We start from the raw sequence: 12,773 nt of genomic DNA, 5'->3' as shown, positions 1-12,773 counted from the left end.
TCCCCATGAGGACAACCCCAACACTTGGCCATCTATGGAAAAGTCCATAACAGCTCCCGAGATATATCATATTGTGAGATCCTCAGACTAGAATAAGCTAAGAATCAGAAGGGAGGTCTTAAGGCCTCTTCGTCTCCTCCCTCCCCAATCTGTTAATTATTCTGCAGTAAGGGGAGGAAAAACAACATGTGTAAGAATGACACTCCTATCCCAAGTAGCACTGGGGAAAGTTATTTATAACAGAATGACTGATTATGAGCTCTCTTTGAAATTTAAACTCAACATCCCCAAAGCTAATAGCCAAAACCCACCAAATGTCCAAGAAAACTCAACATCCCCAAGAAAAGAGGCAGGCTATCGGGAGAGAGGAAAGGAACTCATTGTTAACGTGGGAGGCTCCCAAACTCTGCCTTCCAAACTTGCCACTCAAAATCTTCCTCAAAGGCCCAAGAGGCCAGTCCGTAATTTATCTTCTTTGTTCTGCTGAGGTAATACAACATTCAACACAGTCAATATAAGAAAACCAGCTATGGATTCTGTAGTTTCTGGCTGGCCTGCTCTCCAAAGCTGTCTTCATACGAGTGAGGCACTCTCCTCGAAGCGGACAGCAATAGCTCAGTGTCTGAACTCTAATACTGCCAAGGCCTGGATTCCCAGATTTGCAGCCAGTTTTTTGTTTGTTTTGTTAAACAAAGCAAATACCCTTGTGGTTTGATTCTTCCATTCCTTTGTTGATGCACATCAAAATCAGATGGAAATGTTCTCATAAAAACTTCAAGGACAAATGAAAAACCAGACCACAAGTGAAACAGCTCAAGAAAAAAGTATGGCCAAATTCTTTTTTTTTTTCTTCTTCTTTTTTCAAGTTGCCAAAGTTTTGCAATTTTATATTGAACCATGGTTCTAAAAACAAGGGTAAAGTCTTTATCTACAGCCTGTCTGAATGTGTTTACCCTGGTCGGGCTCAATGCCACCGCTGTTAGCATCAAGTTCTTCTGACAGTGAGTTCTTCAAGGGAAGCCTGAGCACTCTGCCTTGTGCACGATATTCTTCCAGCTCAGACTGTAGTTCGTCTACTTGGTCTTGTAATACCTGGGGTTTATAAACCAACACAGGTCTTAGATGTGACACCAAAAGCAAGCAACAACAAGCAACAACAACAACAAAAACGATAAATTGGATATCATCAAAACATTTTGTGCTTCAAAGAACACCATCAAGAAAGTAGAAATGTTTTGCAAATTACGTATCTGATAAGGGACTTGTAACTAGAATACACAAAGACTATTATAACTCAATAATAAGACAATTTTAAAAATGAGCAAATGATCTGAATTGATATTTCTCCAATGATGATATACACATGACTAATAAATACATGTAAAAGATACTCAATATCATTACCTATCAGGGAAATACAAATCAAAGCCATAATAAGATACCATTTCACACTCATTAGGGTGGTTAGAATCAACAAGACATACAATAATGACTGCTGGTGAAGAAGTGGAGAAATTGGAACTATCATACTAGTGGGAGTATAAAATAGTGCAGCCACTTCGGAAGAAGTTTAACAGTTCCTCAAAAGGTTAAACATCGGGTTACCATATAACCTAGCAATTCTACTCCTAGGTATATGCCCACACAAAAAATTGCACACAGATTTTCATAGCTGTGTTATTCCTAATAGCCAAAACCCACCAAATGTCCATTAACTGGTGAATGAGTAAACAAAATGTGGTATATCTACACAATGGAATATTATTCAAGAAATGAAGAACTGATACATGCTACAACATGGATGAACTTTAAAAACATGTTAAATGAAGGAAGCGGTCACAAGGGCTAATATTGTAAGATTCCATTTATATAAAATGTATAGAATATGCAAATCTGTAGAGACAGAAAGTACACTAATAATTGCCTAGGGCTGGGGGACTTGGGAGAGATTATAGCTAAGTGGAGCACGGGTTTCTTCCTGACATGATGAAAATGTTCTAAAACTGAATGCGGTGATGCTTGCACAATTCTGTCCATACAGTAAAAGACTGAATTTATACTTTCAATGGGTAAAACATATAGTCTACAAAGTTGTTAAGAAAACAAGTGGATGAGGCTGGGCACGGTGGCTCATGCCTGAATCCCAGCCCTTTGGGAGGCTGAAGTGGGCGAATCATTTGAGGTCAGGAGTTCAAGACCAGCCTGGCCAACATGGTGAAATCCTGTCTCTACTAAAAAAAAAAAAAATTAGCCAGGCATTGTGGCAGGTGCCTGTAATCCCAGCTACTTGGGAGGCTGAGGCAGGAGAATCGCTTGAACCCAGGAGGTGGAGGTTACAGTGAGACGAGATCACACCACTGTACTCCAGCCTGGATGACAGAGCTAGATTCCATCTTTAAAGAAAAAAGTAAGAAAGAAAACAAGTGGAAGAACTGGGAGAATTTCTGAAGGTAGAGCTGACAGATTTTACTGATGAATTCATTACATTTAAAGATATTTAGAAAATACCTCTATTTAATTAGAACCAAGAGCTAAAATTTAATTATAAAAGCAGTAGAAATGTTTCTTAAACGTGTACATATATTTCCTGAAAAGGAGTAACTTCATAATATGATTGTTTTCCTCATCTCTGCACAATTAAACTTTTTATCTAAGTAGCCAGAACTCAGTTATATTTGTCTCATTAAAATAAATACATATTGCTGGTTTAAGAAAAAAATTCAAATTCCTAACTTTAGGGGAATTTTTTTTAAGTCAGATTCTTGCTATTTGTAAAAATGTTTCCGTCCCTCCTGGCAGAAATTGGGAATGATTTACTAGCTAAGACTTGAGATGTTTCTGCTTCATTTGCATTTTATAAATAAACGGAGTAAAAAATGTATTAAGAAAAAAAAAACCCACAGGACAAAACCAAATCACATCAGATTAGATCTGCAATGATCAATCAGGAAAGGCTAATTTTTGAATAATAATATTAATAGCTAACATATGTAAGTGCTTACTCTATCCTTGGCTCTGCTCTAAGCACTTTACATATACTCACTTATGGAATTTTTGCTACAACCTTTTGTGGTGGGTACTTTTATTTTTACCATTTTATGCATGAGGAATTGAAGTACCCACAGATTAAGTGACTTGCTTAGGGTCACAAAGCTAGGGAACGGTGAAGCTGGGGTCTGAACCCAGGCACTCCTGCACTTACTCGATTCTCTGTGTCTACCTACCCTGCACTGCTGCTCATATTCATTTCTCATCTGTGTCAGTCTCTCTTCTTGCAGGAAGAACTCAGCACTGCTGGGATCGAGGTCACCAAACTAGAAGGGGAAAAGGGCAAAGCTGTCATTTTTCCCGAGTGCCCTTCTTTGACCCAACACAGCAAAGGCCCAGTTTCTGGTATTCACCCAGTCTCTTGAGTATGATAGGAATGCGATATTTAAACACAAACACCACCAACTGGGTGATGGGGAGAACGCACTAGAGTGACGTGTTCAATGAACACAGGGATCATTTCTCAGTGCCAGGCATGTTCTCCTTCATAACCAACTTAGTAAATTATATCCTTGCAAAAGTTAGAGCATCCTTTAGCTATCCCCGTAATTCCCTAATAAAAACGTTCTGGTGGCATTGCTTCTGTTCTTTTGAGTAAACTACACAAAGTAGGCTGCCTATCGGGAAATGAGATTTGAACAGGTTTACCTTTTCTGCTAACACATTTTCCAAATTTCGCTGAAGTTTGTTCGTCAGATTCTCATATTCTGCCAACTTCTCCGCATTTTCCAGAAGCTCATTTTCCAGACGACTGTTTTCCTGAACAAGTATGGGGAAATTAAATGTGGCACAGATTAAGAAATTAGCAAACTGTGGTACCATTTTATATACAGCAAAAATCAGCACTGTAGATTAAAGATGTGTATCCATCTTAAGAGTTGTAGTAGACTACAGGAGGCAAAAGTAAATATAAAAAGGTTGATATCTATTTTATAACAACAAAATAAGTTTGCCCTTTTGTTTTTGACCACATAGAACTGTGCTGTCCCAAACAGGTAGCTGCTAGCAGCCACACTGGGTACTGAGCCCTTGAAGTGTGTCTAGTACAAACTGTAAGTTTAAAATAGATACCAGACTTTGAATAGCCCCAAAATGTAAAATAGCCCAGTAATATTTTTTTGTGTACTGATTATGTATCAAAATGATAATGTTTTAGAGATAACTGGATTAAACAAGATTATTTGAAATTAGTTTCACCTGTTTCTTTTCACCTTTCAGTGTGGTTACTTGCAAACTGAAGTTATAATGTAAGCCACATATGTGTATCTATTGGACAGCATTGCAGTAGAATATGAAAATATTCTCAATACATAGTAATAACAAATGAAAGAAAATGATTACAAAATACCTTGTTCAGCTGCCAGCAAAAGAGAACTCAGAAAAAGTACAAAAAGTAGAGTAACTCTAGGCCACGCATGGTGGCTCACGCCTGTAATCCCAGCACTTTGGGAGGCAGAGGCAGGCAGATCACGAGGTCAGGAGATCAAGACCATCCTGGTTAACACGGTTAAACCCCATCTCTACTAAAAATACAAAAAATTAGCTGGGTGTAGTAGCGGGCGCCTGTGGTCCCAGCTACTTGGGAGGCTGTGGCAGAAGAATGGCGTGAACACAGGAGGCAGAGCTTGCAGTGAGCTGAGATCACGCCACTGCACTCCAGCCTGGGTGACAGAGCGAGACTCCGTCTCAAAAAAAAAAAAAAAAAAAAAAAAAAAAAAACAGTAGAGTAACTCTATAATCAATTTATTGATATTATGATTTGGTATATATATAATGTATAAATTTATTTTGGTTTAAAGATGTAAAAACTGTACATATACATTGCTCATAATTTGTATATGTTTATATTATAATAAAATAACACATTGACTAAAACCCACAAAAGTTTTTTTTTAAACTCAAAAGGATCTGTATATACAGTATTTTTAAGGAAGACTTCCAACCACATTTGCTAACACACACACACATACACACACACAGACATGCCATTTGACATTTTTCTTTTCCAATGTTAAAGGCTGATTGGAAGAACATCATTTTTTAAGTACATTTTGCCAAAAGAATACAGAGCCAGTATATTTTTAGTATATTCTAGTTCATACCCTCATACAGCAATATAAGTAAAAAATAATGTACCTGGAGCATTTAAAAAACACCACCTTCCCCTAAAATGCCAGTTCTATAATATTAATCTTTCAAAGTATGTCTAAATGTAGAGGCTAGAACAACATGGAGTAATCTCTGTGTATCAGGCAGTGCTGGTGCTCTGGAGATTGACAAATCAGATACTGTTGCTATCTTGGGGAGGGAGGCAGATGTGGATACAACTCTATATGACCCAACAGGAAATGTGCTATCTCTTGGCAAGAAACAAGTAAATGTAATGGCAACGAAAAGGTAATTTGGCCTGCAGTGTTGGGGAAAGCAGTGAAGGAGCATAAATGTGCTCTGCCCTCTGGGGCACGGAGAGAACTGAGGTAGGTGCAGTGGGGTGGAGGAGGGCATGGCACTGGGACTTGCTGGCAGCAGCTCAAGTTTGAAAGGTATGAGGACGAGCTGCCTTTCAGGAGCCTTGACTGTTAACACATTGTTTTTGTTGTTTTTTTGCACAGGGTGGTAACAGCATGATTGTAACTGATCTTTAGTTAAGTAACTGGTAGCCATATGGAGGTGGAAGAAATGGAAGAAAGAACTGTTCAGGATACACATTAATTAGCTGAGACATCATGATGAATTCTGAACCTAATCAGAGGCTGGGGAAATGCAGAGGAAGGAGATAAATCTGAGAGTCACTTCAGAGCATCAATATAACTTACAGACTGATGAGTAATGATGAGGGAAGATGATGAAGAATTTTAGCTTCTGAGACTTAGACCTCATGGTGTTGATGTTGATTAGGGAGAAATTCACGAGATGAAACAGTTGGATGGCTAGGGAGTGATAATTAGCTCAGTTTTTGATGTATGGAGTTTCAAGAACCTTTCATGATAGCAGTAACAGCAAACACTTCATACGTACTTATTATTTCCCAGACACTGTATGTGCATCATCTCATTTAGTCCCCACATCAATGCTATAGGGTAGGTATTATTATGGTGCCCATCAGGCTGAGGAACTTGATCTAAGTTTTCAGTAAGTGGTGGTACCCAGATCTGAACCCGGCAGCCTGACTCCAGAGCCTTTGCACCTTATATTCTGGTGTAAGAGTCCAGTAAAGAGAAGGACCACTTCTTTTACTGAGGCACAGGAAAGACGGGAGGATGTTTGAACGACAAGGCACATCTGGAGGCCAAGGTGGGAGGATCACTTTAGGCCAGGGTTTGATACCAGCCTAGCCATCATAATGAGACCCCGCTTCTATAAATTTTTTTTTTTTTTTTTACATGCAGAGTCTTGCTCTGTGGCCCAGGCTGGAGTCCAGTGGCACAATCTCCGCTCACTGTAACCTCTGCCACCCAGGTTCAAGCAATTCTCCTGCCTCAGCCTCCCGAGTAGCTGTGATTACAGGCATGCACCACCATACCCTGCTAATTTTTTGTAATTTTAGTAGAGACAGGATTTCACAATGTTGGCCAGGCTGGTGTCGAATTCCTGACCTCAAGTGATCTACCCGCCTCGACCTCCCAAAGTGCTGGGGTTACAAAACACATTTTTAATTAGCTGAGCATAATAATATGAGCCTATAGTCCCAGCGACTTGGCAGGCTGAGGCTGGAGGATCACTTGGGGCCAGGAGTTTGAGGCTGCGGTAAGCTATAACTGCACCACCACGCTCCAGTCTGGGTGACAGAGTGAGACCCCATCTCAAAAAAGAGAGAAGAAAAGGCACATTTGGAGGCTGGGAGAAACAGGCATCCATGTAGCAGGAGGCAAGACCATCTGCTGAGAATGAGGGGGGCAGGCAGGCGAGGAGACGGGGATCTGAGGGTGAGGGCCAGGTTTGGAGTAGCAGCGGGAGGAACAAAGGGGTCAGCCAGGTGCCAAACAGCCCTGAAGACCTAGTGAACCCGCAGTGGGGGAGAAGAACAAGATATGCTAATCAATACCGTGAGCAAAGCAGGAGCCTGGGTAGCTCTGCTGAAATCCAGATTTTAGCAGCGCCCTGCCAAGTCTGGGTGAAGACTCAGCTGGGCAAACTTAGAGGATTTTTGGACTGAACCCTGTGCAAACATGCCCATTTCCAAAGCTGTAGTTTTCCACGTGGTGTTCCCAGCGGGGATGCAGACCACAGAACTAATAAGATGATTACCTTTAAAGAGAGGGCAAGGCGGTCCCGGATATAGTTCTCTTCTGTTTTTGCCTTTTCAATTTCCTGTTCAAGTTCTAAACGCTGCTTGCCTGCCTGCTGCAGGATCTGCTCTCTCTCTTTTCGGAGTTCATTTTTTAAGGCTGCTATTCGCTCCTTGTACTCTTCATCCAGTTTCCTGTAAGGAAGAAAAATGGACACGCTGCCATCACGTCTTTCAGAGGTCCCAGTATTGATCTACCAAAAATGGAAACACAGAGGCACAGAGATGAAAAGCACCTGGATAAAATGTCTAGTGTACCCAGCTTTCCCTTAGAGCTTGGCCACATCTGAGTCACTCCAGCCAGGTGCGGCCAACAGGCTGGCCAGCAGAGTCCCCAGTGCACTGTTCTGCCCCTGCAGCTGCAGGCGCCACTGCGCTGGGCTAGGGTGGTGGGTGAGGAGGAGCCTCGCTGCTGGCCTCACCTGAGGTTGTACTCATTCCGCCGCTCTATGGCTGCATGGTGATCATCCACCTCCGAGGCCATTAAAGACTTGAGCTTCTCGGCCTTGTCCAGATCTGATCGTAGCTTCTCTTTTTCTCTGACCACCTGATCAACTCGTTCCCTAGGATCATAAGTACACTGAGTTAATGGGAAACTGTTTCTAAGCAACAAGTAGACCCAGAAAAGCTCTCATCAGGCTTGCATCAATGCAGAAGCAAAACCAAGACAACCAAAACCCTCCCAGAGCAAAAAGGCATTCCACCTTTCCCTTCAAAAGCCCACATGTCAATCTACGTTCTCCCTAATTTTCCTATAGTTTAAGGAAGATGTGTGCAGCAGTTGGATAGAAGATGAGCGACATTTGCATACAGAATAGAAGGATGTCTATCCAAGGCATCCGAATGACTTGCTGGACAAGTAGGAAAGGGAATGGGGCAGGCGAACCTTCTGCTCAACTCACAACAAATGCCGGATTTCAGCCTTAAAGCTGGCCAGAGCCGCTTGGTGAATGCTGTTCTTGGTGACCAAAAGTTCATTTTCAAGGGCCAGTGTTAATTCTGTCAAGTTGATGTTTCCATCGAGGCTGAAATCCAAGGCCTAGAAATCAGAGCAAGGCATAAATTCAAAAACAAATCACTTATTCCATCCTCTGAAAGCAGAAAACATGAAGGCTACACAAACTCTGAGAGCTGACAATGATCCAGAAACTAGACAATTCCATTGCTTTAGTGATTGCTTAGGAACAGCTATCAGTCTAGAACATAGTTAAGTTTTCTCTAAGGAAAGCATAACATGTGCTAAATTATTTGTGCTAAAAAGAAAAAACAATTATCTTGGCCAGGTTGCAGTGGCTCATGCCCCTCCCTAATCCCAGCTCTTTGGGAGGCCGAGGCATGCGGATCATTTGAGGTCAGGAGTTCAAGAGCATCCTGGCCAACATGGTGAAACCCCGTTTCTACTAAAAATACAAAAATTAGCCGGGCATGGTGGTGTGCGCTTGTAATCCCAGCTACTTGGGAGGCTGAGGCAGGAGAATCACTTGAACCCAGGTGGTAGAGGTTGCAGTGAGCCAAGATCACGCCATTACACTCCAGCCCAGGTGACAAAGCAAGACTCCATCTCAAAAAAACAAAGCAAAACAAACAACAACAACAACAAAACTATCTGGCCCTGTAAATAAACACAATTGTAAGAGTATTTTTCATGTCAATAATCTGGGGATTAAAAACATGGAAAATACTTAACAAAAGGCTCCTAGTTAAAAGGGCTAAAAAAAAGTTACCTCTTATCTTTGAGACCTTGTGAACAGATGTGCCATTAGGGAGAAATAAAATCAAATCACGGTTTTAAAAAAAAAATTGAAAATTTTCAACCCTTCTCCGGTTTGTCATTTTTCTCAATTTTAGCTGCCACACCTTCAGGATCTCCTGGCTGTTCTCAATGCCCTCTTCTTGCCAGGTGTCGAGTATTCTCTCCACAGATGCATGGCCCATCCCATCATCGAGGCAGGAGAAGACCCGAAAGCCAATGGTACTCGTCATTGCTGATGGGGTTGTGGTACGTCGTCCACTCTCATCAAAAGACTGGAAGGAGGAAGAGACTTAAGGAAGCCTAGCTTGATTCCAGGTATTTCAACAAGATATTGGTCAGTCCTGACCACAATGGGTAGAAGGCATGTTTCTCTAATTTACCGTGCCAGGAAAAAAGTCATGCAGCCTCTCTGATCTCTGTTCCCAAGTGAGTCAAGCCTACAGAGCTCATTAAGACCAACTATTTTGGTAGAGAGTTCTATGACATAGACGAGATACATGCCTAATTAACACCAGGTTTCCTCTGACCCAGAGCTGACATGACAAGGCATAATTAGTGGTCTTCCCATTGTAATTTATGGTCATTTCTCAGACCCAACCTTCCCTTCCTAATGGTTAAGGCTTTCTAATTCTTTTGCTTCCCTCTCTTTCCTTAGTATTTTGTTTCAGACAACAGATTAATTTATTAGACATTACTCAAATGGGTTCTAACTTTTATTCACAAAGAAAGCACTTTTGCTTATTTTTTACCTGCATGGAAAGGTGCCTTTTTAGTTGTCTATATGGAGTAGATGCTGATGGTGTAAGGGATTTTCCATTTTTAAACAAACCATAGAAAAAATCTTCTACACTCATTGTACCGTCAGGATCCAGATTATGGAATACTTCCTCGAGCATCTAGAAAACAGTCACCACATGTTTTAAATACTTCACTGAAAATAACACAAGGCCCAAAGTATCCTTCTGGCCAATAGTAATCAGCACCATGGTTGGTCCCAGGACTCCAGAAATATAATTATGCCTCTTTATCCTCATTTTACTGATTTCCCTTTCAAGTAATGATATGCCCTCCTCCTTCACACAAACTAAATAAAAGTCAATTTCCAGCATATTCATAATCTTATGCAATTTAGCAATTAACTATATTCTCTTTTACTCACACTCCTACAATAGGCAGTCTTTAATGTTGTTACACATGATTCTTACAAATTAAAAAAAATAACCTAAATAATACAAAGATACGGTTTCCTGGCTGGGCATGGTGGCTCACGCCTGTAATCCCAGCACTTTGGGAGGCCGAGGCAGGTGGATCACAAGGTCAGGAGATCGAGACCATCCTGGCTAACGTGGTGAAACCCCGTCTCTACTAAAAATACAAAAATTAGCTGGGCGTGGTGGCAGGCGCCTATAGTCCCCGCTGCTCAGGAGGCTGAGGCAGGAGAATGGCGTGAACCCATGAGGCGGAGTTTTCAATGAGCCGAGATCACGCCACTGCACTCCAGCCTGGGCAACAGAGCAAGACTCTGTCAAAAAAAAAAAAAAAAAAAAAGATAGAGCTTCCCAGTGTCATAACAGCAGAAAGAAAGTGGTTAGACACCTTTATACTGTGGTGACCCTCGGTGATATTTTCTTTATCTTGAATTTTTGAAACTGGTATGCTAACACAGCAGAATTTGGTCTGGGACAGATTACAATGATCTGATTACAATTCAGATTTGGGTTCTGAAATCCATAACCTAGGGTTTAGAACCTTACTTGTAACAATACTGAGTGTGTTGGCTTTTTGCTTTAATGTTTTAGCACAGGAGAAACAAAGATTTTATGTGTGTGCAATAGATGGGTTCCAAGAGATGTAAAGGCAAGGGAGTTTTGACTGGCTAGTCTGCACTCTCTAATGGTAATCAAATAGCCCCTATCCTGTAATAGGGAAGGGAAGATTGGGCTATAGTCCCATCTAGAAGTTTGCCTGGGAATGGCTGGTTCCCTAGCTCCACAGAGGAATGGGAAGGTGAACAGAGAAACGTGAATCACTGAAGCCACAGAACGAGGACGAAAGGCAAAACCCTCCTACTAGCAGTCAGATTCTTCTTTATTCTGGGGGCTAAAATGTTTCTACAGGAACATGCCTCCAATGTAAAAAACGGAAATCTCTTGGAGAGCTTGTTAAAATGAAGACCCTAATATAGTAAGTCTGGTGGTGGGGACTCAGACGCAGCATTTCTAACAAGCTCCCAGTTGAGGCCCATGCCACTGAGCAGTAAGGAGACAGAATAAGCAACAAATTGCTCTTGTTGCATTTGAATCTACAACTGGACTCATTCTAACACAGACCTAAATTCTCTGCAACACATTCTCAAAATTTTCATATTCATTTTGTAAATCTGGACTACTGCTAGGATTTATACAATCTCATTATTGTTGATTTCATTCTTCGTGTAAGGGCTTGAGGCAATTCTTTCATCTCAAATGTTGTTTTCCCCCCAATTCATATCCAATAGGAAACATCAGTTTCCATTCTTGCTTTCATACTACTTCCTCTGGAGGGAACTCTGAAACAAGAAAACCATTCTAAGGAGTGGAAACGTTTGCAAGAAGCAACAATCCTAAAAGAGGATCAAATCAATGGAGAGATATTTGGGGCAAGATTCTGAGGTTGCCAAGATCCCTTAACTTTTCTATCCTGTTCTTATCAACCAAAATAATACTCTCCTAGAGGACAAGGCTTTCAGGACCATCATACCAGAAATTATAATCAAGTCCAGGTGTGTTGACTGAAGTTAACAAGGTTAAAAGTTTGGCTCTAACCTTAGATCCACACTGCTTGACCTGTGACATTAGCCAAATCAATGCACCACTTCCAGACTGCCTAAAGACCTTGCACCTGGGAAGTCCTTCCAGTTATTTGAGGTGGTGGAGTGGGCAAGTGATGAATAAAACAGTGTGGATTCAGAAGACCGGGAGGGCTAGGCAGAAAACAATGCTGGTTAAATTGGCAACTGGGGCACGCTCTACACTTCGAGCAGGAGCTGTCTCTGGAACTGTGAGGACATTCTAATTCCCCAGGATACACGGACCAGGTCTTTGGATGGTTGGTTTATGGAAGTGTAAGTTGGAAAATAATCACAAACCCACACACTCAAAGAGGGCCGGAAAATGATGTCAATGAATGAGGCAAGATGGGTTTAAGACATCAGAAAGTAGTGAGTGCTGGGAAACTGAACACAGGGGTGCATGTTCTCTCCAAAGGAGCTGGCTGCATCTTACTGCCCACAAAATGGAGCCAAATCTTTGGATTTTGAGAAAAATCTCCTGATTTTTTTTTTTTTCAATGTAGCAAAAAGTTCAATTTTAAGAACATGACAAATAAAATAGGCTTGGGGCCAGATTTGGCATCGAGCATGCTAGTGTGCATCTCTGCCCCGTCACTGTTCTTGCTTTTGGAAAAGAGTGTGCTAGTTACAGGCATAAGACAGTGACTCTATTTCCCCTTCATGGAAGCAGGGAACAGACATGATTTCACTCTCTCTACCTATAAAATGAGAGGTGACTAAATCTAAAATGGCTTTCAGTTGTAAAATTTTAGGATTCCAAGTAAATGAGATCATCTTGAACTTCCAGCTCCTCTGCGGTTTAGAGCTAGTAATACTAAGTACTACAGTATTTCACTATTTTTCTTTAGCAGGAA

The 12,773-nt window shown here is 41.3% G+C and overlaps 1 protein-coding gene across 10 annotated transcripts in view; it reads right to left on the bottom strand.

The window, feature by feature from the left end:
• NIN (ninein) overlaps positions 1-12,773 on the bottom strand; it is a 110,859-nt gene that overhangs the window by 44,428 nt on the left and 53,658 nt on the right. For all 10 annotated transcript variants that reach the window (XM_033188073.1, XM_033188078.1, XM_033188069.1 and 7 more), the window contains 8 exons: positions 9,839-9,985; positions 9,194-9,361; positions 8,239-8,375; positions 7,759-7,899; positions 7,297-7,471; positions 3,697-3,807; positions 3,225-3,314; positions 954-1,092 (listed from right to left, as the gene is read on the bottom strand). In XM_033188073.1, coding sequence (XP_033043964.1) covers positions 954-1,092; positions 3,225-3,314; positions 3,697-3,807; positions 7,297-7,471; positions 7,759-7,899; positions 8,239-8,375; positions 9,194-9,361; positions 9,839-9,985 — 1,108 coding nt within the window. The remainder of the gene's footprint in view (positions 1-953; positions 1,093-3,224; positions 3,315-3,696; positions 3,808-7,296; positions 7,472-7,758; positions 7,900-8,238; positions 8,376-9,193; positions 9,362-9,838; positions 9,986-12,773) is intronic.

Source organism: Trachypithecus francoisi, unplaced genomic scaffold (genome assembly GCF_009764315.1).
Source record: "Trachypithecus francoisi isolate TF-2019V2 unplaced genomic scaffold, Tfra_2.0 Lachesis_group3, whole genome shotgun sequence".
Lineage (NCBI taxonomy): Eukaryota > Metazoa > Chordata > Mammalia > Primates > Cercopithecidae > Trachypithecus > Trachypithecus francoisi.
Note: the sequence above shows the minus strand (reverse complement) of the source record. Positions and strands in the feature narration are given on the sequence as shown.